The sequence below is a fragment of the Globicephala melas genome, chromosome 3 (genome assembly GCF_963455315.2).
Source record: "Globicephala melas chromosome 3, mGloMel1.2, whole genome shotgun sequence".
Lineage (NCBI taxonomy): Eukaryota > Metazoa > Chordata > Mammalia > Artiodactyla > Delphinidae > Globicephala > Globicephala melas.
The window spans coordinates 132681464-132708656 of NC_083316.1; the positions used below are offsets into that span (position 1 = coordinate 132681464).

The 27193-nt window shown below is 45.0% G+C and overlaps 1 protein-coding gene across 3 annotated transcripts in view; it reads right to left on the reverse strand.

Moving 5' to 3' along the window:
* Nucleotides 1-27193, reverse strand: part of ADAM19 (ADAM metallopeptidase domain 19) — an 88929-nt gene that overhangs the window by 50175 nt on the left and 11561 nt on the right. For all 3 annotated transcript variants that reach the window (XM_060296547.1, XM_030834245.2, XM_030834244.2), the window contains exon 4: nucleotides 4881-4959. In XM_060296547.1, coding sequence (XP_060152530.1) covers nucleotides 4881-4959 — 79 coding nt within the window. The remainder of the gene's footprint in view (nucleotides 1-4880; nucleotides 4960-27193) is intronic.

Consider the following 27193-nt stretch of genomic DNA (forward strand, 5'->3'; position numbering starts at 1 on the left):
TACTCTTCGTTGCATTGCACGGGCTTCTCATTGCGCTGGTTTCTCTTGTTGTGGAGCACAGGCTCTAGGCACGTGGGCTTCAGTAGTTGTGGCACGTGGGCTCAGTAGTTGTGGCTCGCAGGCTCTAGATCACGGGCTCAGTAGTTGTGGTGCATGGGCTTAGTTGCTCTGCGGCATGTGGGATCTTCCCGGAGCAGGGCTCGAACCTGTCCCCTGCATTGGCAGGCAGATTCTTAACCACTGCACCACCAGGGAAGTCCCTCAGATGTCTTTCTATGACACGATGCTGGCCACAGGAAACACTGGCTTCTCAAAAGCCTGCCTCCCCACTAGACTCACATCTTTGACCCCCCCGTAAGGACTGAACACTGTCCCCCGCAAAATTCATGTCTACCCAGAACCTCAGAATGTGATCTTATTTGGAATAGGGTCTTTGCAGATGTAATTAAATTAAGATGAGGCAATACTGAACTAGTATTCTTATAAAAAGAAGAGAGGACACAGAGAGACACACACACACAAAGAGAAAGGCCATGTGCAGACGGAGGCAGAGATTAGACAAAACTAGAAGCCAAGAAGCACCAGGCGTGGCCAGGAGCCACTAGAAGCTGGAAGAGGCGAGGAAGGATCCTTCCCTAGAGACGACAGAGGGAGCATAACCTTGATTTTGGGCTTCTAGCCTTCAGAACTACGAGAGAACACATTTCTGTTGTTTTAAACCTCCAAGTTGATGGCACTGGTCTATCCCCCATCCTCCCTGCTCCCCTTGAATCCCTACCCGCCTGGAGCAGACTTGATTTGGCACCTGTGTCCATGGACGCTTGCAGGTCTGCTGCTGCTCTCTAGCCAGGGCATCTCACGGCCATCTGGTCTTCCGAACCCGGCTGGATTCCTCATGGCTACAAACCACTCTGTGCTAGGCCCAGGACTAGGCCCCGAGACACAACAGCGAGCAACAGACACAGCTCCAGCCTTCGTAGGACTTAGGGTCTTGTGAGAGCCAATATTAGTTTAAAAGCCATACAAAGATAAATTACAAATCATGAAGAAGGGCTTGAAATAAAGTTCGAGGTGCCAGCAGAGTGTTTGATAAGTAGGGTAGCCAGAGCATTTATGAGGCAAACCAGGACCCCGTTGAGAGTGATAAAGTGCTAAACCAGACAGACGGACACAAACCAGGACTGTTCCCAGCACACCAACGGGTGATAACAAGGGACACATTCCTACAAGCTTCTTCCCAAAAGGTCAAAAGAGATAAGCTGGTCCGAAGAGAAAGAAGGTAAAGTCTCCAGGGCAGAGCCAGGTTCTTAAAAAGGGCTTAAGAAGGATGTAAACTGCGTAGTTGCAGACACAGAAGCTTTCTCTTTCCCCACCAACGTCCTGGGCCTGAGCAGGGCCAATTGGGAATCTCTGGCATTCACCTACATAACAACAGTCCGAGTGACCCATCACCAGGACCACACTTGATTGTGGTTGTTCCTTGGTCCCCAGCAGGCAAGCATGTGACCCAGGAGACAGCTAACCCATTCGGCTACATTCTCTGGTTCCACCCTCTGCTCAGCTCTAGGCATGAGTATAGTGCAGTACACTCTACAAAGGGCTGTCACACACATCACCGCACGTGATGATAATGCCTGCCATTTACTGTTATTAACAGTAAGAGCTAACATCCACCCAGCTCTTGCTCCTGGATAAACAATTTACATGATTTTTTCCCCTTTAATTCTGACCACAGCCTTATGAGGTAGATACTCTTATTCTCATTTTTTAAAAGGGGGAACTAAAAGTTGGAGAGGTTTTAGGTCATTCACAGGGCCACACGGCAAAGTGGAGATTCAAACCCCAGCAGCCTGACTTCAGACTCCATGCTCTGTCTCTCTTAGCAAAAGCAGACCCAGCAAAGTGCATGGAACTTAGTTTGTCAAAGCTCTATTATCTTCCAGCACCAACGGAGACTGAGGTACTAGTCTAAGCCTTGCCTCTCACTGGTTATCTCGACTTCGGCATGTTCCTTTTTCTCTTCTCCCCTCAATTTCCTCATATGTAAGATGTGGCGTTGGAAGAGATGTTTATAAATTCCCATAAAAATCAGTGATTCATCTTACCCTTCCACAGCCCTGAGAGTCAGATCTTAGTATATCCAATTTTCAGATGAGGAAACTCAACACTAGTGTGGTCAAAAGGGTTTTTCAGGTCACACAGCTAGTTAAAGCCAAGACTAAAACCCTGGCTTCAGACCCCAAACTCTGCAACTCGTTCTACTGGAACACACTCACAGACCATTCCCCCAGTGATCTGACCTAGATCAGGGCTGGGGCCCACAGGCCCAGCAATGGGTTGGATAAGGTTCCCACAAATCCCACTACCCCTGGCCAAGTTTGGTAGGAGAGTGTGATCCGCAACATTTGGGTCAAGCGAGGCTAAGTGGTTTATTCCATTCCCATTTCTCTTGGAGTCTTCAGCTCCCAAGTAAGAAAGCTGACTGGAAGCCCCCTGGGGCTGGGTGGGGGGCTTTGCAAGAGCCCAGGAGCAGGGGATGTAAGAAAACAAAGAGGCATCCCAAGCTTCAGGCGAGATGTGCTTCTGTGCTTCAGTCAACGAGACCTTCAGGAAGGAGGGGCTCTCTGGGAGGGAGGGGAAGTTCTCTCACTGTCCTCTGTTTCTCAAAGGCCCTCACAACATCTCTGCCTAACCCTGAGAGCACAAAGAACAAGTACACAACAGCCATGAAGTCATCGCATTCCTTCCCAGCTTCTCAGCCTGAGGGGGCCACCCTGAGGGGGCTTTCGTAGCAGGAAGCATGAGCTCATGGCAAACTCAGAGCACTGAGACCCATTCTTCAGCACAGAAGTGCAGAAGCCAAGCCCAGAGGAGGGTGCTTTGTGAGGTCATAATGGCGAGGGGCTTTTGAGGCATGTCTGTCCCTTCCCCACCGAGCTGGAGACAGAGAACAGAAGTCTCAAGGGAGGAAGAAGTTTCAACCAAGGGGCCTTGAAGAAGGTGTGGAGCCACAGCTGGCCAGCCTTCCCAGAGATGAGAAGACAGAGCCTACTTGCCTCCCGTGGGCACCAGCCACTCCCCCCACCCCAGGAAGGTCTTGGTGAAGAAGGCAGCCCTGATCTTCACACCCAACAGTCCAACATAACCCCTCAGCTACCGAGTTACTACAGACCTCTTAGACCCATCGAAACCTAACTGTCCTGTGTCCCTCTCCTCATTCAGGGGTGATCTGATAAACTCATCTGTGCTGCTAACAACTGTTAGTGGCTGTCATTGTCTTCTAGGCTTTTGCATTCCGGCAGGGCTACTGTAGAGACTGGATCACGTGGGAACCTCAGGGTCATGGGAAGCTGTGGGAGGAGCCCATCGTGCTGCCTACACACCACACCCCCCAGATACGCACACCACAAAAGCCCATGACATCCAGCCCCAAAGGCAAAAGACTGCTCCTTCTGCTGGAGTCTGTCTTCCCTTCTCCTTCACCCCTGCTCTTTGGCACAGAGTCTCAGAAGGGTCACTCAAGTCCAGAATGTCTCAGCTTGGGCACTATTGACATTTGAGGCCAGATAATTCTCTGCTGTGGAGGACTGGCCTGTGCATTGTAGGGTAATTGGCAGCATCCCTACCCACCAGATGCCAGTAGCATCCACCTCCCAGTCATGATAACCCAAACTGTGCCTACAAATTGCCAAGGGTCCCCTCCTTTGTTGGCTAAAACAGTCAAAGAGACAAATAGAATATTTTAGGGTAATTGCACCTGATTAAAATTGGTATAAATCATCACGAAGCATATTTCCTTTGCTTTATGTTCATTACCAACATATTTAACAAAAATTTAAAGAAAAGAAATGATTTAAACCAAAATCACTCCTAGTGGAGAACCACCACTCTAATCCTACAAATTCTAAAAGGTGCCCTGTAGGAAAAGCTAGCAAACCATGAAATGTGTATGATTCATGACCTTAAATGTCCACCAGTGACCAAATGGTGTGGTGGAGCAAACTAAAAGACTAAAACTGAAACACCATTTTTTAAATGACAAATCTCTGTGCAAACAGCCAAACTCAACTTGGAGGGGAAAAATACCCAATATGAAGATAGCAGCAAAATAAGAAAATCTTCACATCCTAAAACCACATTAAAAAGGCAGAGTACAGGGCTTCCCTGGTGGCGCAGTGGTTGAGAATCTGCCTGCTAATGCAGGGGACACGGGTTCGAGCCCTGGTCTGGGAGGATCACACATGCCGCGGAGCAACTAAGCCTGTGAGCCACAACTACTGAGCCTGCGTGACTGGAGCCTGTGCCCCGCAATGGGGGAGGCCGCGATAGTGAGAGGCCCGCGCACTGCGATGAAGAGTGGCCCCCGCTTGCCACAACCAGAGAAAGCCCTCGCACAGAAACGAAGACCCAACACAGCAAAAATAAATAATAAAAAATAATTAATAAACTCCTACCCCCAACATCTTAAAAAAAAAAAGGCAGAGTACAAAACCTTACATGTCCATATGAAAAAAAAACAAACACCCGACTGGGTGAGATGACAGGATTACCAGTAAATCATTTCTCTTACTTAAACTTTTGTTAGTATGTGGGTAATTAACATAAAGCAAAGAAAATGTATGCTTCACGATGATTTATATCAACTTTAATCAGATGCAACTTGCTTAAAATATTGTTTGTTTCACCATTTTAGCCAGCAAACGGGAGGGTACGCTTACGAAACAACAAATTCATATTTCGTGTCTCCTGCTCACTCCCTGGGTCTCAGTCAGGGAAACAATTTCTTCAGGGGAGGGACTGTCTCCACTGAGCATCTCCTCACTTCCTAGGGGTGGGTCTGGGATAGGGCATCTGCTTGACAGATATTGACCTGAACTTACCTCGGATTTCAGGGTGGTAGTTCGAGGGTTGCCACTTGGAGTATATTGGGTTTCTGTGTAGGCTGGAGCAAAAAGGTGCCTGAAAAGAATAAAAACAGGCATTTGTCTCCTTAGATGATGGACTTCACGGTCCTGGGAACAGCAGCCAGTGATTCTAACTAAACTTGGTAGAGCCACCCCAAGCGTCTCCACACAGAAGGAACTAGGCAGTCCTATGGAACGGCTCAAGGAATAAAAAGAAAAACAGAGTGAAGTTTGTTATGAACTTTGTGTTCATTGGGATCATCGCTTAAGTCAGCCACAACCAGATAGAGTTGACCACAAAAGCAGTTATCTCAGATCTTAACTCGTTCTGGGTCCTGGGAAAATACATGTGCAAACACATTCACAAAATTTCCCAGGGTCTATGGACCCTATTGTGTACCTTGACTGATTATTTCTCCAACGTATCCACCAACTTTTGGTATCAGCACACCAATTTTTCTTTAAGGGAACCCCTATTCCCTGTTGCATGTTTTGGTAAGACTGTCAGTCAAGGTATCCTACCTGGCCTTGGCCAAGGGTGGCCCTCGGCGCGAGCCAAGCCAATGGAGCAATGCTGCAAGAACTTAACAAATGGGAGCTATTCATCTGCTCCTGTTCCTGCTGCATGGGTTCCAGGAGTTTCCTTTGCCCATCTTTTCTGAGACCTAGTGGTTCAGATCCCCTGAGACCTGGTAGTTTTACGTGTTACCCTTCCAATATTGTTTTTTCTTTCCTAAAATTGGACATTGGTTTCTCTCTTGCCACAGACCTCTTGCAGCTGGGGTTAAGAATCCCTCACCAGGGCTTCCCTGGTGGCGCAGTAGTTGAGAGTCCACCTGCCGATACAGGGGACACTGGTTCTTGCCCCGGTCCGGGAAGATCCCACGTGCTATGGAGCGGCTGGGCCCGTGAGCCATGGCCGCTGAGCCTGCGCGTCCGGAGCCTGTGCTCCGCAACAGGAGAGGCCACAGCAGTGAGAGGCCCCCGTACCGCAAAAAAGAAAAAAAAAAAAAAAAGAAAAAGAAAAGAAAAAAATGAATCCCTCACCAAAGGCAAGGTGAGCTCAAATAAGGCTTTTAGAATTTCCCTGAAAGTTAAAAGACAAAAGAGCCAAATGGACGCTTCAACTAGCTCAGCCACGTTAAAAGCAGAACGAATCTAAAGAAAATCGTGGTCGGGGGCAAAGTTTGTAATGGAAGGCACCAGTAAAAATTGAAATCTAACAAAAAAGAATTAAGTGGATCTATATCTACTAATGTGGAAAGATGTCTAAAATGGAGTTAGATAAAGACAATAAATTTCAGGAAAGTATGTACTTTTTAAATCCCTTTTAATGAAAAAGTAACAGCAGTACACACTAGTGCATGCATCAACAACAGCTGGAGGAGGGCACGCCCGTCGTTAATGGTGGTTATCTCAGGGAATTACGGAAGATGTTCACAATGTAAGCTGTATAATATTTCTGAAAAACTGGTTGATCTTAAAGAATAATTATCATGTTTTTATTCTGAAAACAGAAAATCTAATTTGAAACTGCTTTTTAAATAAGAAGATACAAGCTGAGGCCAGCATAGAAAGCCAAAGGGACCTGCAGGGACCACCCTGGTTTTGTAAGAGGTGACATTTCCCACAAGAGAGGGTCATTGAAGAGGATCTCCAGAGTCTCTCGGAGTCACTTCCGGCTCTAAGTTCCGGGACCCCAGACTCTCAGATTCCCCTCCACCCAAAGAGTGCAGTCGGAAGGCAAATGCCACAAGGGTTGTCTCTTGCACTATGTCAAGCCCTTCAACGTGCTGGCTTGGACGAGAAGAAAAGAAATCCAACAGGGAGATGTAAAAACAAAGCAAAACAGAAATCCCAGCTTGTGTAGAGAAACTCCAATTCACATGGAAAGCTTGGGTCAGTAGCTAACTTGCCAGATTCTGTCTCCCTTTCTCTTCCTCCGTAGCATCTAACCAGTCAGGGATCGAAGGGAAGAGTCACCCATTTGTCTGAGCGAGATAAACTGTAAGCCCCAGGAGGACAGAGGCCAAGCTGTTTTGCTCACCAGTATATACTGGTGTTTAACATGTACTCAGTGAAAGAATGTGTTAACTAATTACTGAATGAATGAATGAGTGAGTCGTTGAGCATACTAGGAGCTTAGAACATGGTCTGGAGTCTGAGAGACTAAGTTTCAGTGCCAGTTCTGACATGTACTGTCTCTATGGCCATGAGCGAGTTGTTTTACCTCTCCAAACCTTTGTTTCCTCTTCTGCAAAATCCCTTCTACTTGACAGGGTTGTCATCTGAGTAAAATAACATAATGCATGAAAAGAGCTTAAAACCAGTCCTGGCTCAGAGTGGAGCTCAGTAAAGGTTAGTGATTGTCATTATTGCTTTCAACAGGGATTATGATGGGAAGAACCCAGAAAAACTGGTGGAATTTACCTATTTCCTTTCAATTCCCCCCAGCCATTAACTCCCCAGTATATCACTTGAGAGAGGTGAAAAAACAATGAGCTCATTCCTGCAGCCCATTTCCTTGGTCTGCTTTCACAGACTGCATAATGGACGGCGAGTCAGGAGTTCAGAATTTAACAGTCCATCCTGGATGACAGTAGGGAGACGTGAGTTTTCCCACAGTAATGCACTCCTGGAAAATACACTCCCAGCCTCTTCTGAGCCTTAGTGGTGGGGGGGGGAATATTCATCCAGTGACACCAAGATGCTCCAAAGAGAGCAATCCAGACTGAACCTCAGAGGAGCCCACATTCTTGGTCGTTTCTTGGCCACACATCCTCAGAAGGGCAAGCATCTTTCTGCACCTTCTTATTCAGGAGTTCTGCCACTGTCATCATAGGACTCTCAGAGCCTCAGTGCTGAGAGGGACCTCAGGAATCATTAAGCCAAACTCACTAGACTGTGGACTCCCTAAGAGCAGGGAGCACGGCTGCCTTGTTCAATGCTTCTCCCCAGCTCCTAGTACCACGCAGGTTTATTCTGTGGAAAAAGTGGATGAATGAATAAATGAACGAATGAATGAATCTTCTACCTTGTGTAGGAATCTGCCAGATGGCCATTCGGCACTGGACATCTCCAGTGACAGGGAGCTCCTGAGAGCACCCACATAAAATAGTTAGAGAAAGTTCTTACACTGAACCAAAAACTACCTCTCTCTGTAACCTGCACCCACTGGCCTCATTCTTGTCTGCTGAATCTACAAGAAACAGTCTGCTCCCTCTTCCACCTAACTGCCCTTTTCAGGACCAGCAGCATTAGCGTCACCTAGGAACTAGTTAAAAATGCAGATTGTAAAAAAAAAAAATATATATATATATATATATATATATGCAGATTGCCAGGCCCCACTGCAAACATCCTTGCACACAGAAACTGTGGTTGGAGCCCAACCATCTGTTGTTGTAATAACTCTCTGAGTGAGTCTCGGGCAGAACCACCACCCTAGACCACGAGTTCTCAACATACTTTTAAAGCAGGCAAACTTCAGAAATATCCACTTGTCTCACTACCCAAGCCTCCATCACCCTTCTACCTCCACCACACCCTGGATCATTCTGAGCTTAAGAAACCCTGAAAAGTTGCCATCAAAACAGTTCACATGCCTTTAAGTGAGAAAGCAGTTCACCTTCACAACATGCCTAGGAGGACACTGCAACCTCGGAACTGTAACTTGTCCAAGCTGTCATGGCACAGTGTCAGAGCCAGGTTTCAAAGCCAAGTCTGTTGGGCCAGACCATACTTTTTAAGCAGTTCTCTGCTCCGTCTCTATTAGAAGGTAGAAGCATAAAACTCAAGCACTGCCAGCAGTAGTCCAAAGCACAATTTGACGGTGATGACAGCAGCCTTGAGAACATGTGATGCCACAAAAAGGAGGCTCCTGGGTCTTAGATGTGAATACATGCAGAGAAGAGCCGTAGGGGTAAGCAAAGCACAGGGCAAGATAAAGAGGATAGACATGTAAGGACGTCAGGGGTCGTTTTTTTTGGGGGGGGGGTTGTTTCTTTTTTTTAATAACAACCCTTTCCCCAAATGCGGTTGCGGATGTTGACCAGGAGGGTCATCCTTCCTTCTAAAAGCAAAAGGAAGGGTCATGTTCCATCACCACTATCTGTGCAATTGTACCGATTCACAAGACACTGCTTTCACACGCTCCCCATCGCCCCAAGCCAGGCCCATCTATGCCTCCAGTCCCTGGTGGTGCCTTGGCGCTGCTCTCGGCACCAAAGACACTATCCCCTCAGAGACAGGGCTGCAGGGCCACTGAGCAGCCCAGCTCAGCCCAGCCACCCCTTCTCCAACCACATCTTGTTCTCATCTCCTCTCTGACAAGGGGCTGGCTCAGCAGATCTGCAGGAAGCTGTCTCTCACCACTGGAGTGTGCTAGGATTTTCAGGAAACGAGTTGTGAGTGATGTGCATCCAGGAAGAGAGAAGGACTGTCCAAGATTTCCCACCCTGCCCCCTCCTTTTTCTGGCTTTGATGGAAAAGCAATTTCTGAAGAAGTGCCTCCCACCCGTGCCCTCAAGGCTCACAAGCCCACAGGCAAGCAGAGATCACACATCATCCCAATGCTAATAGCAGCCGGCACTGCAGTGCTCCCTTTGGGTGAAACTCAGGTTGCCCAGACCCCAAAGTCCTCGAGCAATCTTCTGAATCTTTGTATCTTCTGCATCCCAGCTGGGAAAATAAGCTGTCCCCCAAATATTGGACATAAAACATAAGTTCACTCTCCAGGGAGGGACAACAGAATTGCCCTTGGTGGCCTGGTAACTGTACACGCAGCCACACCCCCCAAAACACACTGCAGCTCCAACAGCCCTGACCCACCTTTCCTAAGGCTCACAGCCTTCGAATCCAGAACCGTCCCTTTAAGGACTACGCACTGTCAGACTAATTTCAAATGCTTCTCTAAGCTTCTCTAAAACCCCCTCTAGGGAGAGAGAAGCAGCAGGACTAAAATTTGCAAAACATCTTCCGGAGTCCAATCGCCCCATCCAGCATGCTGCTTCAGATAAGCAAATGGGTGAAGACAAAGTCAAAATTTCCAAACTACCTTGAAAAACAACCCTACCCAGATATGCTCAGCATAAACAAACAGCACTCTGCTCATCCCAGCGGCTATGTTTACTGACTCCTCCTTCTCCCAGGTCTTGCTCCATATCTAGCTCTTTCAGGAGTATTGGGGGCACTTATACACTGGTGATGCTTGGGAGGTACAGCCTTGCTGGTCCCTCTTATCTTCTCTGGAGGAGCCTCACCCTCACCCTGTCCATCCATGCAGGTGATAACATAAGGCTCTTTCATTTCTCACTTATACTTACAATGCTGTCATAACGGGACTCAGCCCAGTAACACCACACCCGGAAATGCTGTTAAAAAATATAAAATCCCAGGCCCCATCCCAGCCCCACTGAGAATTACATTCTCTAGAGAAGGACTCAGAAATCTATATTTTTAATAGTTTTTCCAGGTGATACTTTTTCAGTCTCTGGGAAGTCTCCGCTGTACCAATTTTAACATTTTTAATTCTTTTTCTTAGTTCTAGCCTCCTAAGCACCCAGTCAAAATCTAAAGATGATATCAGCACAGCCTAGAGGGAAAGTCCCGGGCTCAGAAAGGTTTGGTTCGAGCACCAGCTGCATTACTCTCTACATGACTGTCATTTCAAACCCTGCAAATGAGGCAAAAGATCACCGTAATGCCTTTCAATGTCATACAAGAGCACCGTCAAATCACAGGCTCTGGGAGCTCTAAGGTTCTTTGGACTCCATGGGGGGAAATGTAGCTTTGAAAGACTATTTACAACTAATTAGGGCAGCTCTTGTAAAACTCTGTAAAATCAGATGTTAACTTGTAAAACCCTAATAAGATACAATAGAGATACAAATGATTTCCATCTAGCAGAAAAGATAACTCTCAAGGTTATGATTTTATTGCCCATAGAATATTAACCAGTTTTGTATGTAATTTAGCAATGTTATCTCAGCATTCCTTCCTCACTATTGAAAAAATATATATGTTTCCTTTATCTATCCAATTTTTAAACCAGTTTTATCATTTTGTTGGTTCCCCATTAATTAAACAAAACTTTGACAAACGCTCACTATCTGTATTTGTATGAGAACTGTTTTCACTTGAGCCACATAAATTCTGTTTTTTTTCCTAGACTGAAAATGAACAGGGTGATAATTATGATCTCACAGCCCCACTGAGAGGATCAAATGAGAAAATACATTCAAATACTAGCTAGGACGTTTATGAGTTCTGTGAACTTGGGCAAATCGGCTAGCCTCTCTGTGCCTCAGTTTTCTCATCTATAAAATGGGGGAAATAATAGAATCTACTTCATAGGGTTGCTAGACAATGTTAGGAGAGTGTCTGACTATGAGTATTTGCTAAATAAAATGAATAAATGTGAAAGAAATCTTTGCAAAGTATAAAGTATTTCTTTCTACAAATATCAGGTAACATTTTCTCCGGGACTATCTATGTGCACATGTGGTAAAACTCGGTAATTGTTAACCAAGATAATGGGCTTCTGAGAGTTCATAATACTAGTCTCTCTCCTTTTGGGTATATTCAGAAATTTTAATATTCATATTTCTTAACTAGCAAGGTGATACTATACACATCACAAGCTATTCAACCTCAGTTTCCCTTTCTATCAGTTGGAAATGGTGATGCCCAGGACAGGCAGACATTGGGAAGAGCTTTTGAAAAGCAGAGAATGATATTCTAATGTAATGGCTAGTGCCTGCCCATATTTGGGACAAAATAACAAATTCAATAAGTAGTGTTTTGTTGTCTTTTGTTTTCAAAGAGCAAGAAAGAAAAGGGGAGAAGAGACAGCTCAAGCTGTCTCAGAACCAAGATTTCCAAAGCAGTGCTCACTCCACCTCTGACTCCAAAGGAATGGAAACAAACCAACATGCCAAAGGCATGGCCCTAAAGCCAAATAAGGGGCCCACAGGCAGAGGCATTCCTTTTTGAGGGAACAGAAAGTTTAAGGAAGGGGGAACTTTAAAGGTTGCTCCTGATGTAAAGAGTAGGAGATCTCCTTCTACTCCAAGGACTCACTTGAGCAAGCATCATCGCTGCTAGAGGCCCAGGTCCAGAAGCAATGCCGCAAAGCAAGATGGTGCCACCCACAAGCCTGGCATAAAGTCGAAGCATGTTGTCTTTAATCTTCTATTAAGGAAGTGTCCAAACAATGCATTAAATCAACACTCCTTGTCACCAAACGCATCCCATTACATCTTCTCCCAGTCCCCACGAGACCTGGCACCCTTCCGACCAGGCCCTGGTCCTGTGTTTTGCTTTTGTGTTGTCGACCAAAGGATGTTTGGATGAGCACTGTTTACTCCTTTGACCAGCAGGGTCTTTATTTAATCCTCTTCAGGCCTCGCTCTTGGCTGCCTCCACGAAGATGGAGTAAACTCTCTGTGCAAATAGGGCTGACCTCTTGGGATCAAGATGCTTAACTGTCAGGGACCCGAGAGGCCCTCCAAATGGCTCACCCAAGAAGAGTTTACGGGTTTGTTTTGCAGTGTCCTGTAAAGTACCCATTACAGGCACTTATTGGAATTGGATAAGAACAGTTCAGGGAAATGGGGTACTATGTTTACTACTTCCGAGAAAAATAAAGAAGTGGAAACCAGTTACCACGAGCAACCAAACCCATTTCCGATAGCAACAAGTTTCTGGTAAATCACCACAGTTATCAGATTAACGTGAAGGGAAGGGCCAATGCAAGAGGCAATGGTTCAGTTGTACAGATAAACTTTGGGGATAAGACACAGGAAAAGTGAAGAAAAGAAATCTCTAAGATCACAGGACTTATGAAAATATGCTTAGAAAAAGGGGAGTAGGTGGGCTATCCCATGAATAAAAGCAAACAAAGAAAAAGCAAAGACCACAAACCAACCTGCCCTAAATGTGGGTTCTTGGTCCCTTTTAGGCTCCCAGTAACTCTGATAAACCTTGACCAATGTTTCTTAGCATCCTAAAGCACAAATCACAGTGAATGCACAAGTCAGGAAGGTTAGAACTTGGAAAGTCCTCCTAGAACGTAGTGGTCATACGTTGTCCTGCACTGCCCAGCAGCCCTGCCACTTTCTTGGGAAAACAGTGCCAAATTTACATTTAGAGAAATGTTCCCCTCTTGCTGCATGCTGACTGGGCCCACCTGGAGTCAGTCATAACAAGTCAGGACAATCAGGTCTCATTTCACTGAATTTCTAGATGAGTGACACCGGTAAAAATGGCTGGAGCTGAGACACACCATTGGTGGTGCCTGAAGATGATGTTGAAATCTCAGCCTCTGCTTACTGATGCTGAATTGAACCTCAGAGACAGAGTTTCGGGTGAAGTAGAAAGAACAGTGTTACTGCTGTGCCAGGCAAAGGGGACCACAGCAGGCTCCTACACTTGCAAACCATGTATCCCAATCCGGATGGATTTTTTTTTTTTTTTTTTTTTTTTTTTGGCTGCTTTGGGTCTTCGTTGCTGCGCACAGGCTTTCTCTAGTTACAGCTAGTGGGGGGCTACTCTTCCTTGTGGTGCGCAGGCTTCTCATTGCGGTGGCTTCTCTTGTTGCGGAGCACGGGCTCTAGGCACGTGGGCTCAGTAGTTGTGGCTCACAGGCGCTAGAGCGCAGGCTCAGTAGTTGTGGCACACGGGCTCAGTTGCTCCACGGCATGTGGGATCTTCCCGGACCAGGGCTCAAACCCATGTCCTCTGCATCGGCAGGCAGATTGTTGACCACTGCGCCACCAGAGAAGTCCCCAACCTGGATTTGATGAGGGGTTTTATAACAGTGGTTCAAGGGTGGGGTCGCTGACAAGATCAGGGTGTACACACAGGCCTGCACTCCCTTAATCCCAGGTCTCAGGTCTCCTAATCTTGATGAGCTTCTCGGGTCCCTTTAATCTCGCCTCAGGCAGTTTCTGGGCTGCTCCTCCCTTGATTAGCAGCTGTTCGAATCTGCCTTTTGGAACTCAGGGAAGGTCATGGAGGCTGGAGTCTGGCCTACAAGAAATGGGGAACAAAAAGGCCTCCGTGCCCGGGAGCCCCACAGGGTCCTGCTCGGTTTCAAAGAGACTCTCTATGAATTCCTAGACCCTGTCCTTTTCAAGCCCTAGTCCTTCAACTTTTCCCTCACTCTATGTGTTGCCTCATACGCTTCCCATAAAGTTTTTCTGGAGGGGAGGGGGACTGCTGAATAAATGGCAGAGTCTACTGCAACAAAAGATCTTTACATGTCACCCTCTCTGTTCAGTGCTTACCCCCATTCCATTCTCATGGATGAAAAATTGGAAAAAGAGCAAAAGCAACTTCCCAACATCACAGAATTATATTTGGCTTCTAAACTCGTCAGTCTAAATGAACGAAAGCTACCTAAACATCAGCATCAGCAGTAGATAAGCCAAGACTTAGGCCATCCAGACACTCCCAAAAGGCAGAGAGGAAGGATGTTCATGCAAACTCATCAATGAACGCTTTTTAAGCAGCATAATATGGTACAAACTGTGGGGCACGTGGCCTCGGGAAGACCAAGTTCCTCCTGGCTTGAATTCATCACGTATTTGCTCTGGATTCTTGGCCAAGCTGCAGTGCCTCTTCGGAACACCCACTCCACAAATATTTAATTGAGGCCAATCATGTGCCAGGCACTGTGCTGGGGGACGTGAAGGAGGCAAGCACAGCTTTCCTGCCCTGCGCATGGCATCTCGTTCATGAAGATGAGAGGAGGCTGAAGGGCGGCAGCTTATGCCACCCCAGACATGCCACTTTAGCATAAGGATCATTCTGAGCTGAAGGCAGCTGAGAAGAAGCAGATACAAGAAAAGCTCCTTGCCCTCCTATTTGCCTAAAAGCGGGTCATCAGTTCTCAAAGGTGTCCCTCCTCCTCTCTCTACCAGGAAGGACAAAAATTAATCACCAGAGACAACTTTAGACCCCGTCAGCCTGGAGATGGCACCAGAGGAATCCACACAACAAACTTTAAAAACTAGCCTTTATCTATCATTTCCCAAATATTTACCTTCCCACAGTGTACGGCCTTTAGAAGCCTAAAACCTCTTTCCTTTTTCCTACCATTTCTCTACAAACTTATTGTTCTTTGTTAAAGATGCTACAGAAGCCTCAATTCTGTGTCACTCATTTTTCTCTGGGTATCTCCCATGTATACATGTTAATAAACTTCTGTTTGTTTCTCTTTTGTTACAGGGTACCCAGCCGAGAACTTAGAAAGGAAGACAGAAAATTATTTCCTCCTTTCCAAAGTCATCTGTGAAAGTACTTTGCAAACACTCACAGGCCACACAGAAGGTAGGTATTACTCTTTGGTCCCTAGAAACCAAGTCTCTATATTACAACCTATCTTCCTTCCTTCCTAGAACTGCTGCAAACCACAGCTGCAATCAACTTCCAATTTCCCCTAACAAGCTGCCTACACAGCTTCGGAGGAGGGGTGCCTGTGCATGAGTATGAGTGTGTGTGTGTGTGTGTGTGCGTGTGCGTGTGCGCGTATGTTGAGCACAGAGAAAAAGGGCCGCCTAGGGATCAGGGACTCAGTATCCTCAACACTGCTGATCTCCTTTTCCACAGCCATATTCCTATCACCACATAACTGAAAGGCCAGTTTAACCTTCGCATTCTTACCCAAGCCCCAAAGCCAGCATCGATAAGAGATCACAAGTTTCTAGAATACAAGGGGTCTGACATCTTTCCCAACACTTAGATCTCCTCCTTCTCTAGCACTCCAGTCTTCCTCCAAAGGAATCCCTTTCCACGACTTGTCCTTCCTTTCCTGGGAAGGGGGGCAGGGGGGCGGCCTTGGAAAAAGAAACCAAGCCTGATATAATGCAGTCATTATAGCCCCTTTGGCCCATCTAGACCTCTCTCCAGGGAGACTGATGCAAGAGGAGAAAACGTGGGGGCTGCCAGTTTCCTGCAAACCCGTAACCTCGGGGGTAAAAGAAGGAGGAAAAGCGGGCAGTGGGGCACATGGGAGCCATGGAGAGGACTGGAAGGGAGCCATAAGTACAGAAGTCATAAAGACCCATTTCTCCTTAAACTGGCTCAGGAAAGCCTGGCCCAGCTCCACCCACTCAATGATATCATTGTTTTCAACAAAAGCTGGTTTGAGAACCCGAAGGGAGACCCCCAGCGAGGCCTCACCAGTTCCTGGGAGATCAATCAAGTGCTCAGAATTGTAGATAAGGGGGGAAGTCTATGTAAGGGTGCAAATTACAGAGATAACCAGGGTAAGGACAGACTTCGCTTCTGCCAGGACTTTTAGGGTCACGGAAAGACTATAGGATGCTACTTGTCACATAGATTTTATCAGTGGATTCCCCACCACCAGAGCTGATGACTGGAGATTATTACCTTCAACTAATGAGAAAACTAAAGATCTGAGAAGTGGCTTATCCGAGGTCCCACCACAAACTAAGGACAAACACGGGGACTTGTACCACTGTCCTGCTACTTACTCAAGCCCGGAACCTCAGATTGGCCTTTGAATCCATCCCCTTCCTCAGCTCATATCCAACCCATCTCCCAGTCTCCATGATTCCACCCTATAAGTATCTCTGGAATCTGTCCCCTTCTCTCCATATCTGCAACCACTTCCCTATATTAGATCACCATAATTACCCCCTCAGATTAAAATAAAGCTTTAGAATGGGTCTTATTACTATCGCCAGTCTTGCCCTTTCCAATCCATCCTCCACACTGTAGTCTAAGTAATTTTTCTCACATGCACTTTGGATGCTGTCACTATCTGGCTTTTAAAATTTCTTCATCGGCTCCCCATTGTCCTCAAGATACACACCCAATCCTTTTAAGGAGCCTACAAGGCCCTTCGAGGACTCGCCCCTGCCTACCTGGACAACCTCTTCTCTCACCGTTTCCTTCCTCCCTCTTGCTCTCTGCTCTAACCACAAAGAACATCTTTTCATCATCAACAAAGGCCTTAGAGCCTTTGTTCCTGCTACTTGCCCTGCGTGGAGCCCATCCCCCTCGTATAAGCCACAACTCTACCACCACCCTACTTCTCCTTTTACTTCGCTTCCTCCTAGAAGCCTTCGCAGGCCCTCAATCCAGGGTAGGTTCCCCTTCCCCATGCTCCCATGGTACCTTCTACTTCCCCCAACATAGCCTGTCCCAGACTGCTCAGTAATGGTTGGATTATCTCTCTCCTCCACCAAGCTCTAAGCCTCATGATGGCAAGCTGTGTTTGCTTGCCGTTACTCTTCCAGGAATACTCAGGACCTAGCCCAATGCCAGCCACCAAACTGGCACGCACAATATTTGCTAAATGAAGGAAGAGAAGGTAAGAGAGAAAGGAAGTTAAGAATTCCCAACGAGTAACCCAGAGCTCAAGCCCTGGAGACTCAATACACTGGAGACTCTCGTCAGAAAAACCACGGGTTCTCTGACCCAATACCTACTCCCAGTTGAGTTTGAGCAAGACCTGCAACTTGCTCCAGGGAGCCCAAAAGCCTATTCATTTAGCATCCAAGGTATCAGCCAAAGGTCTGTGTATGTCACTGAGTTCTAAATAGAGAAAGAGTAAAAGTTACATTCTTAAAATCAGAGTATCTCCTGGGCAAAACGTAAACGTGGCTTCATTCTCAGGACAGAACCAGTCCAGAGGCCTCAGGACTGGCCTCCTCCTGTAGACATTTCCCCGGGGATGATCCTGCCCCATGTCCTAAGCACCAAGGTTGGAGAGCAGAAATCCAGCTTCCAGGGAGTCTGCATGAAGAGCCTAGGCACATCCTTGAAGGTGAAAACAGAGGTCTGGAAGGTGGGACTTCCAGCACATCTCCCAAGTCCTAATGTAGATCCGTCCCGCCCACCAGACCCTGCTTCTCAGGAGACTCTCCCAACTCCCCGAGTTATGAAGAAGCCATCTTTGCCTTGGGCTCAGCCCCTTGCAGTCCACGGCTCCATCCGCCAGGTACACCTCCACCCACTGGGCTCAGCCCAAATTTCCCTTCGACGGCGAGGGGTTGGGGAAGAACTTCTTCTCATCCGAGGTGCAGAAAACACAGCTCAGCTTTAAGTTGCACCTCAAGCCTCTTTCCTAAAAATACCCCATCTACCTCTCTGACAATATGGTTTTACCAGAGGCAAGAGAAAGCCCAACTCAAAGTCAAAAATAAGAGAACAAAAAAATTTGAACTCTAAGCCACTCAAATCCTCAGGTAGCCCAGCTGTGGAAGGGAGAGAAACCCCTTTCCCACTGCCACATACCACTCTTCTGAATTACAATGATTTGGCTAGCTGGAATCCTGAATTCCTAAGAGCTTATTAGCACTCCAGTTTTGGTTCCCCTAGATCCAGACCAAATATTTATATATTAATTTCTCAGTCTGAATTCCTTTCTCGTTCTTCCACTCATCTCTCTTCCCTCCCTCATCCGAAGCCTCCCCTCCTTGCTCCCACAAGACAGAGCTCCAAGGTACCCTCCTGAGGGAAGTTTTCTCTAACCCCCAGGGAGAAATTCCCCCTTCCTTATCGCCTCCTCAGCACTTTACTTTTAACGGTATTAAGTAAATTTGTAACCAACCTCGGATTATGCTGTTTGAGCATTTTCTCTCCCTTAGAGAGTAAACGGCCAGAGGGCAAGGATATGGTCTTTGCATCTGCTCCCTACAGCACCAAGCATAGGACTTTACACACAGGTGCTCAATCAATATTTGTTGAAATCAACACTACAAAGCTACAGTAATCAAAATAGCATGGTGTTGGCACAAAACAGACATATGGATCAATGGGACAGAATAGAGAGCCCAGAAATAAACCCACACACCTACGGTTAATTAATCTTCGACAAAGGAGGCAAGAATATACAATGGGAAAAAGACGGTCTCTTCAGCAAGTGGTGTTGGGAAACTTGGACAGCCACATGTAAACCAATGAAGTTATAACACACCCTCTCACCATACACAATAATAAACTCAAAATGGCTTAAAGACTTAAACATAAGACCTGACACTATAAACTCCTACAAGAGAACATAGGCAAAACATTCTCTGTCATAAATTGTACCAATGTTTTCTTAGGTCAGTCTCCCAAGGCAATAGAAATTAAAAGCAAAAATAAACAAATGGGACCTAATCAAACTTACAAGCTTTTGCACAGCAAAGGAAACCATAAACAAAATGAAAAGACAACCTTCAAAATGGGAGAAAATATTTGCAAATGATGCAACTGACAAGGGCTTAATTTCCAAAATATACAAACAGCTCATACAACGCAACAACAAAAAAACCAAACAACCCTATCCAAAAATGCACAGAAGACCTAAACAGACATTTCTCCTAAGAAGACATACAGATGGCCAACAGGCACATGAAAAGATGCTCAACATCACTAATTATTAGAGAAATGCAAATCAAAACTACAAGGAGGTATCACCTCACACCAGTCAGAATGGCCATCATTAAAAAGTCTACAAATAACAAATGCTGGAGAGAATGTGGAAAAAAGGGAACCCTCCTACACTGTTGGTAGGAATATAAGTTGGTGCAGCCACTGTGGAAAACAGTATGGAGGTTCTTCAGAAAACTAAAAATAGAATTATCCTATGATCCAGCAATTCCACTCCTGGGCATATATCCAGACAAAACTATAATTCAGAAAGATACATGCATCCCTATGTTCATAGTAGCGCTATTCACAATAGCCAAGACATGGAAACAACCTAAATGTCCACTGATAGATGAATGGATAAAGAAGATGTGGTACACACTGCTATTTTTAAAATAGATAGCCAACAAGGGCCTACTGTAAAAAAAATTAAAAATTAAAAAAAAATTTAAAAAGAACTATATGTCAGTAAATGTTAATAACATTAAAAAAAAGATGTGGCATACACACACACACACACACACACACACACACACACACACACACAATGGAATACTACTCAGCCATAAAAAAGAACAAAATAATGCCATTTGCAGCAACATGGGTGCACCTAGAGATTATCATACTAAGTGAAGCAAGTCAGACAGAGAAAGACAACTGCCATATGATATCACTTATATGTGAAATCTAAAATATAACACAAATGAACCTATCTATGAAACAGAAACAGAATCACAGACATAGAGAACAGACTGGTGGCTGCCAAGGGGAGGGGGGGGTCGGGGGAGGGATGGAGTGGGAGGTTGGGGTTAGCAGATGTAAGCTTTTATAGAATGGATAAACAACAAGGTCCTACTGTATAGCACAGAGAACTATATTCAATATCCTATAATAAGTCACAATGGGAAGGAATATTAAAAAAAGAATGCATATATGTATAACTGAACCACTTTGCTGTACAGCAGTAATTAATACAACACTGTAAATCAACTATATTTCAATTTTTTAAAAAATCTGCTGAAATCAAACTTGTAGAGTGGAGTCAAGTTAGCTCTGGTTTATAAGGCAGGAGATCCATCAACTGATGAACAGATAAACACAATGTGGTACATCTATACAGTGGAATATTATAAAGCAATAAAAAGTAATGAGGTACAGATGCATGCTATACAACTTGGATAAATCTCAAAAACATTACACAGTGAAAGAAACCAGTCACAAAAAACCAATATTGTATAATCCCATTTATATGAAATACCCAGAATAAGCAAATCTATAGTGACAGATAGCAGATTAATGGTTGCCTAGAGCTGATGGCGTTGGGGGAACGTTGTGGGTAACCAGTCATATTAGTTTGCTAAGGCTGCCTTAACAAAGTGCCACAAACTGAGAGGTTTAAAAAACAGGAATTTATTGTCTCACAGTTCTAAAAGTTAAGCCTAAGATTAAGGTGTTGGCAGGGCCATGCTCCCTTTGAAGGTACTAGGGAAGGATCTGTTCCAGGCCTCTCTCCTAGCTTCTGGCATTTCCTTGGCTTGTGGCCACATAACTCTAATCTTCATATGGCATTCTCCCTCTGTGCATGTCTGTGTCCAAATTTCCCCTATTTATAAGGACACCAGTCATATTGGATTAGGTGCAATCCTACTCCAGGATGACCTCATCCCAACTAACTACATCCACAATGACTATCTCCAAATAAGGACACTCTGAGGTATCAATACAAGGGGTTAGGACTTTGACATATGAATTTTGGGGGGGGGGGACATATTCAATCCATAACACTGCTAATGGCTTCTTTTTGGGGTGATGAAAATGTTCAAAAATTAGAATATGATGATGGTTGCACAACTCTGTAAATATACTAAAAAACATTGAATGGCATATTTATATAAATGGATCAGCTGTATGGTATGTAAGTTACATCTCAATAAAGCTGTTAAAAAAAAAAAGCAGGAGAGTTGGGTTTAAAGATTCTGCCCAAGCTCAATAACCAACCCATTGGTGAGAGTGTGTGAAACAAATTCTCTCAACACAGGTGGTGGATTTAACTTACAGAGAAGCCAAAGGCAAAGTGCCTTTATCTACCTGTTCTGTGTAAATTCCCTGTGACCCAGTGATTCACATCTAGGAGGTGATTCTCTAGAAGTACCTCTCAAAGAACATGAAGGTGTCCACTCCAGCACTATTTGTAAAAATGAAAAAAAAAAAGAAAAGAAAAAAAATAGTTTGAATGCCCATCAATATGGGGTGATTAAATTGATCATGGCATCTTGATTATTACTGAATCTGAGTGATGGGTATAAGGGATTCATTATATCATTCTCTCTACTTCTATGTGCATTTGATAATTTTCCATTATACGAAGTTCTAAAAGTTAATTATGGCATATGCATACAATGTACCATCATATAGCCGTATGATCTCAAAAATTTACATGGAAATGTATCCAAAATATACTCCCATACTGTGCTGTATGAACGTAAAATGGTACAGCCTTTGGGAAGGAATCTGTGGAATGGGAGGTACAATTTGTCAAAATTTAAAACATTTTAGACATATATGCTATATGACCTTGCAACTCTATTGCTAGGTATTAATCCTACAGAAATACTTGCAAATGTACTCAAAGATTATGTATAAACCTATTACTGCAGCATTATTTGTAATAGCAAGAAATTAGAAAACTGTCTATTAATAGGCAAATTTTTAAATTCCGGTTCATCCATTCAGTGGAATCCTATGTCATCATTAAGAAGAATGAAATAGGTCTATAATTATGCTAATGTGGAAAGATATTGAAGAGATAAAATAAAAAAGCAAATTATAGAATGGTACATAAAGTATGATCTCATTTATTTTAAAACTCTATTACTTATGTAATTTTTTGCTAGAATTTTATTATCAAAGTTTCAAACACTCCAGAAGTTCTTCTGTAAATTTTTAAAAATAATTGATGATTGCCCATGTTATATTTCCAAATGAAAAAAAAAAATAGGTAATAAAACTTAGGATATAGTATAACCCCATTTGGATAAACTTACATGGAAATTTATACAGGGTTAAAATAAAAATCCATATGAAACAGTATGTTCAGGGTAAATGTTCACTCACTGGATGCCAGCTATCGTTGTTATCTTAAGGTAAACAGCCTGATGGTCAAGGGTTCCTCAAACTCAAGAATCAACTCTCGACTTCCTCCAAGTACACAGCTTCCCTTCGCTCTGACAAGGGTCCATCTAAGGCCAACAGGGCAGCTGACAGCTTCCTCCCATTCATTTTACCCTGTGCTCCTGCTGAAGGGCCGCCAGGAGAAATAAGCTTGAGACAAAAGAAAACCATGGACATCCTTCCTGGCTACACAGGCAGCCCTGGCGGCGGGTCCCTGAAAGGAGATAGAGCCGGAACTGGTGAACAAATCCCAACCTCCTTATCAGACAGCTCAGAACCTTGCCAAGGGAGTGCCCAGGCACTGATTCTGCAGGCAGAGACAAGAGGTACAGTTTGGCCGCCTGGAGAACACTGCACAGCTGTATTCTCGAGATACAGTTAGGTCAAACTGGGCACGGCAGGGGAGCAGAATTGAGTTTCCTCCCAGGGGCAATGGGTTTTAAGGTCATCTTCCTAATTACATTTGGAAACCAGCTCAGGGGAATTCCCTCTTACTTCATTCTTAAATGTTTTTCCCATCCTGCAAAATACAAATAATAGCAACTATTTATTGGGCTCTCACAGTGCACCAGGCACAGTGTCCTTTAAGAGAACTGTGTTACTGAATATCACATGACACCTGATGAGGTGGCCACTATTACGAGCCCCATGATGTGGATGAGGAAACTGAGACTTGCATAGGTAAGCAACTTGCCAAAGCTTACACCTCCAGGAGGTGCAAGGAGCCAGCCTGACTCCTATGTGCCTGGATTGCAGCACTACAGTCCACTGAAATCCAAATTCTAACCTAGGCCTAGGGAAGGCAGGAGGAAAGGGAAGAAGTAGGGCAGAGTAACAGAGAAGTAACACCAGTGTTCATCGAAGAAGAGCATACCAAGTAAGGACAGGGCATCCAAGAGGCAGTATGAGGCCACAGCTAAGACCCCGGGCTTGGAGTGCCCTTCCCACCCAGATGTCCTTGAACAAGTCACACGGCTCCATGCCTCAGGGTCCCCATCTGCCAAACAGGACTAACACAGGTACCTACACCTCACAGGGTTGCTGGGATGATTCAATTAGAGATTGCACAACAGAGCCTGCTACATAGGCATCTCCTATGTTGTAGCTATTACTACGGTTGACGATATCATTCTTCCTATCTGACCATCATTCCTCAGCCAGAAGCCGCCTGAAGGCAGACTGTGCATCAGACAACACGAGCTGGAACTTAGGAAACGCTGATGAACGGTAACCACACATGCTATGTCTCAATATGTTTTTCTCTTGCTACTCTTACTTGAAGACAGTCACAGGGGCCACATGCAATGCTTTGCGTCACCAAGACACTTTAGAAAACATCCGTTCTTGACTCTGCATTAATGAAACTTAGCATGTACTGAAAACCAGCTTATTTACGTGCCACGAGTGATACTACGCACAGCGTAATACATTATCGCTGGGACTTCCCTGGTGGTGCAGTGGTTAAGACTCCACGCTCCCAATGCAGGGAGCCTAGGTTCGATCCCTGGTCAGGGAACTAGATCCCACATGCATGCCACAACTAAGAGTTCACATGCCACATCTAAGAAGCCCCTGTGCCTCAACTAAGGAGCTGGTGAGCCAAAACTAAGGGGCCCACCTGCTGCCACTAAGACCCGGCCCAACCAAAGAAGTAAATAAATAAATATATATTTTTAAATACATTATTGCTAAGGCTCACAAACCTGGTGTATTTGTTTCCTGTGCCTGATGTGTAACAAATTACCACAAACTAGGTGGCTCAAAACAACAGAAAGCTATTCTTTCATGGTTCTGGAGGTCAAGAGAGTGAAGTTAAGGTGTTAGCAAGGCTGCACTCAGTCTAAGAGATTCCATTCCTGGCCTCTCCCAGCTTCCAGCGGCTGCCTGTATTCCTCGGCTTGTGGCTACATTACTCCCATCTCTGTGGTCACACTGCCTTCTCCTCTTCTGTCTGTCAGCAAATCTCCCTCTGCCTTCCTCTTACAGATATACTTGTGATTGAATTTACAGCCCACCCAGAAAATCCAGAATGATCTCCCCTTCTCAAAATCCTTAATATAGTCACACTTACAAAGATTCTTTTCTGCCACGTAAGACAGCATAGTCTCAGGTTCCAGGAATTAGAATGTGGGTCTCTGGGAGGGTGGGGAACATTTTTCAGCCTGCCTCATCCCGCAATGAAGTTATTTCCTATTTTCTATGCAGGACATAGAGTATAGTAAGAAACAGACAGACCTGAGTGTGACTCCTGGATCTGCCTGACATTGAGTGAATTACTCAAATTCCTCACACTTGAGTCTCCCCATTTATAAAATATGAATACTAATATCTTCTAAAAAGAGTTGCCATGCGGATTAAATAAGATGGCATGTGAAGTGCCTCTGCACAGTGCCTGGCTCTCAGTAAATGCTCACTAAGGAGTGAGCGTTATCGTGAACACAAATGAATAAACAACATTCAGAAGGCAAGTGACTTGCCGAAGGCCACCTAACCAGAAAGTGTCAGTGCCTGGAACTGAATCTGGGTCTCTCTGGCACCAAAGCCCAAGCATGTTCTACCCTATGGATTAGGCATTTCGGGCTTATGTGCTCACAGCCTTAAGAGGCAACACATCTAGGTTATTTCAATTGTGGATGCTACTTCATACTCTCTTCCGGCTACTGTACAGCTGCATCCCTTCAGATCACCACTTCTAGTTACTGGGACTGAGTTTACACAGTCTACCCTAAGAAAGCAATATCATGTTTCCAATGATTTAGAAATACTGGAGACCCTGCTTATGCAGGGGTGCGGTTAAGAGTTTGGCTTGTACAAAATCACATCAGATTGGCTGGCAATCCATTTGGTCTGCAACTCCAGGGGTTCTGGACAATATGGGAATTATAACCGAAATCCATCTCCACCTACAAAGCTACAATTGGAAACTGCATTTCAAACAGGACCATGAGGTCTCTCTGGGGCAAGGTGCCTAGCCCAGCACTTAGAATTTAAATCCACCTAGGCATTCGCTGCCTCAGAGTCAACGCAGCAGGGTTAATTCCAGTTCCTGATACTTCAAAAAAATGTTTGAAGAAAATTTCAGACACTCACAGGGAGCTCTCTTCAAATTCTCATGTCCCCACCCATCCATCCAACCGTTTCCTCGGCACCGGTCTCCTCGGGTTATACAACATCGGCTGCGGGGAATGGGGAGCCCAGCTGTGTGCAGAGTTTGGAGGAAACATTCTGAATACTTTAGCTCTGCCAAATACTTGGTTAAAGAACGATATCCTCTAATTTCTTAAGCCATGTGTATTTTAAGTGAAATGTAATCCATGTGTCTGTGACTCATTTAAATGCACTTCAGTGAAGCATGGTTCACCAAGAGCGCTGGGATATGTCTAAGCCTTTCTTAAGCTTCTCTTTGATCCAGGAAATTGAATTCTGCCAACGACAAATGAAGCTCTGACAAGAGAGGGGCTAAGAGAGCTGTCCTTTATCCTAGATAAGATGTTAAAATCTATTCCTCACCCAGGAGGAAGCCGGGGAGAACTCCACAGCCTGGGTGATATGCAGAGTTTTGCTCCAGATCAGCTACACAATTCCACCAGGCCTCCTTGGAAGAGAGGTGCGGCAGCAAGCGGTGGTAACCTACCCCGTCTACGGCTGAAAACACTCCTCTTCTGCCTATTTCTCCCCTTCTTGGGTCCTCCAGTATTATACAACTCAAATAGGGATGAAGGGGAAAAAGCCCAGGAGCTAGATCACTCCATTAGCAGTGAATGTTAATTTTCCAGGACAATTAATTTTGTTGCTTGATTTCCAAGACAACAAAAGCAGTCTCCACCCCTAAGATATCTCTGAGGGACTGGTAAGAAGTTAGAGATATGAAGTGAGATGAAAGTCGGAAGTAGTGGTAGGTACAATCATCAGTAAACCTCCAAATGCCTAAATTCTGCCTTGACCATTACTATTCCCCATGAGGTCTGGAGGTAGATATGCACACAAAAGAAAACAAATATCCATTCTTATTAGCTAGACTTATACAAACAGGATTTCTCTTTCGCTGAGCTGGAGCACAATGAATGGGGTGAGACCAAAGGACATCTCTCCTTTTCCCAAGCCAAAACCTAAATCTGGCATCATTTGGACTCAAGGAAGGAAGTCTACTGAAGAGATGAGAGTTGCAGAATGTGCTTCAGAGACTAGCAGAGAGAAGTATATAGATGGCCAGAGATCCTCTGGGCACAGCGCCCACTGGCTGAGCTGCTCATTTGCTTTTGAAGGTGATCTTGTAATGTAGTAATTGAGCCAGTGAGCATCCTGCAAGCAGGTTCAACAGTTCAGTGTGCCCTCCTCTTGGGAGAAAGTGGAGAAGGGAGAGAGCCAGGGCCTACATCTCCCTGGAGGCGACCAACTCCCCAGATGCCCACAGCTAAGGAAGATTCCATTTGATTTCAGCAAACAAACTGTTGTCCAATAGGGTTTCTGGATTGATGAGGCAGTCCTCAGAGCCTGGGGGAAATTACGTGGAGAAAAAAATATTATGGATTTATACCTCAAAATTGTGGGTTGTGGAAATAGCAGCCTATAATTTCTTCCCTGTAATTTCCCTTCTCGTGCTTATGTTGCCTAAACGGTGGGTCCTGAGCTATCAGTTCATCCCCAACTTCAAGGTCTGTGGTTTTGGGGGTATTTGCCTTTATCCCACTGTCCCCTATTTCCAGGAATGTCTACAGAACTGGAGAATAAAT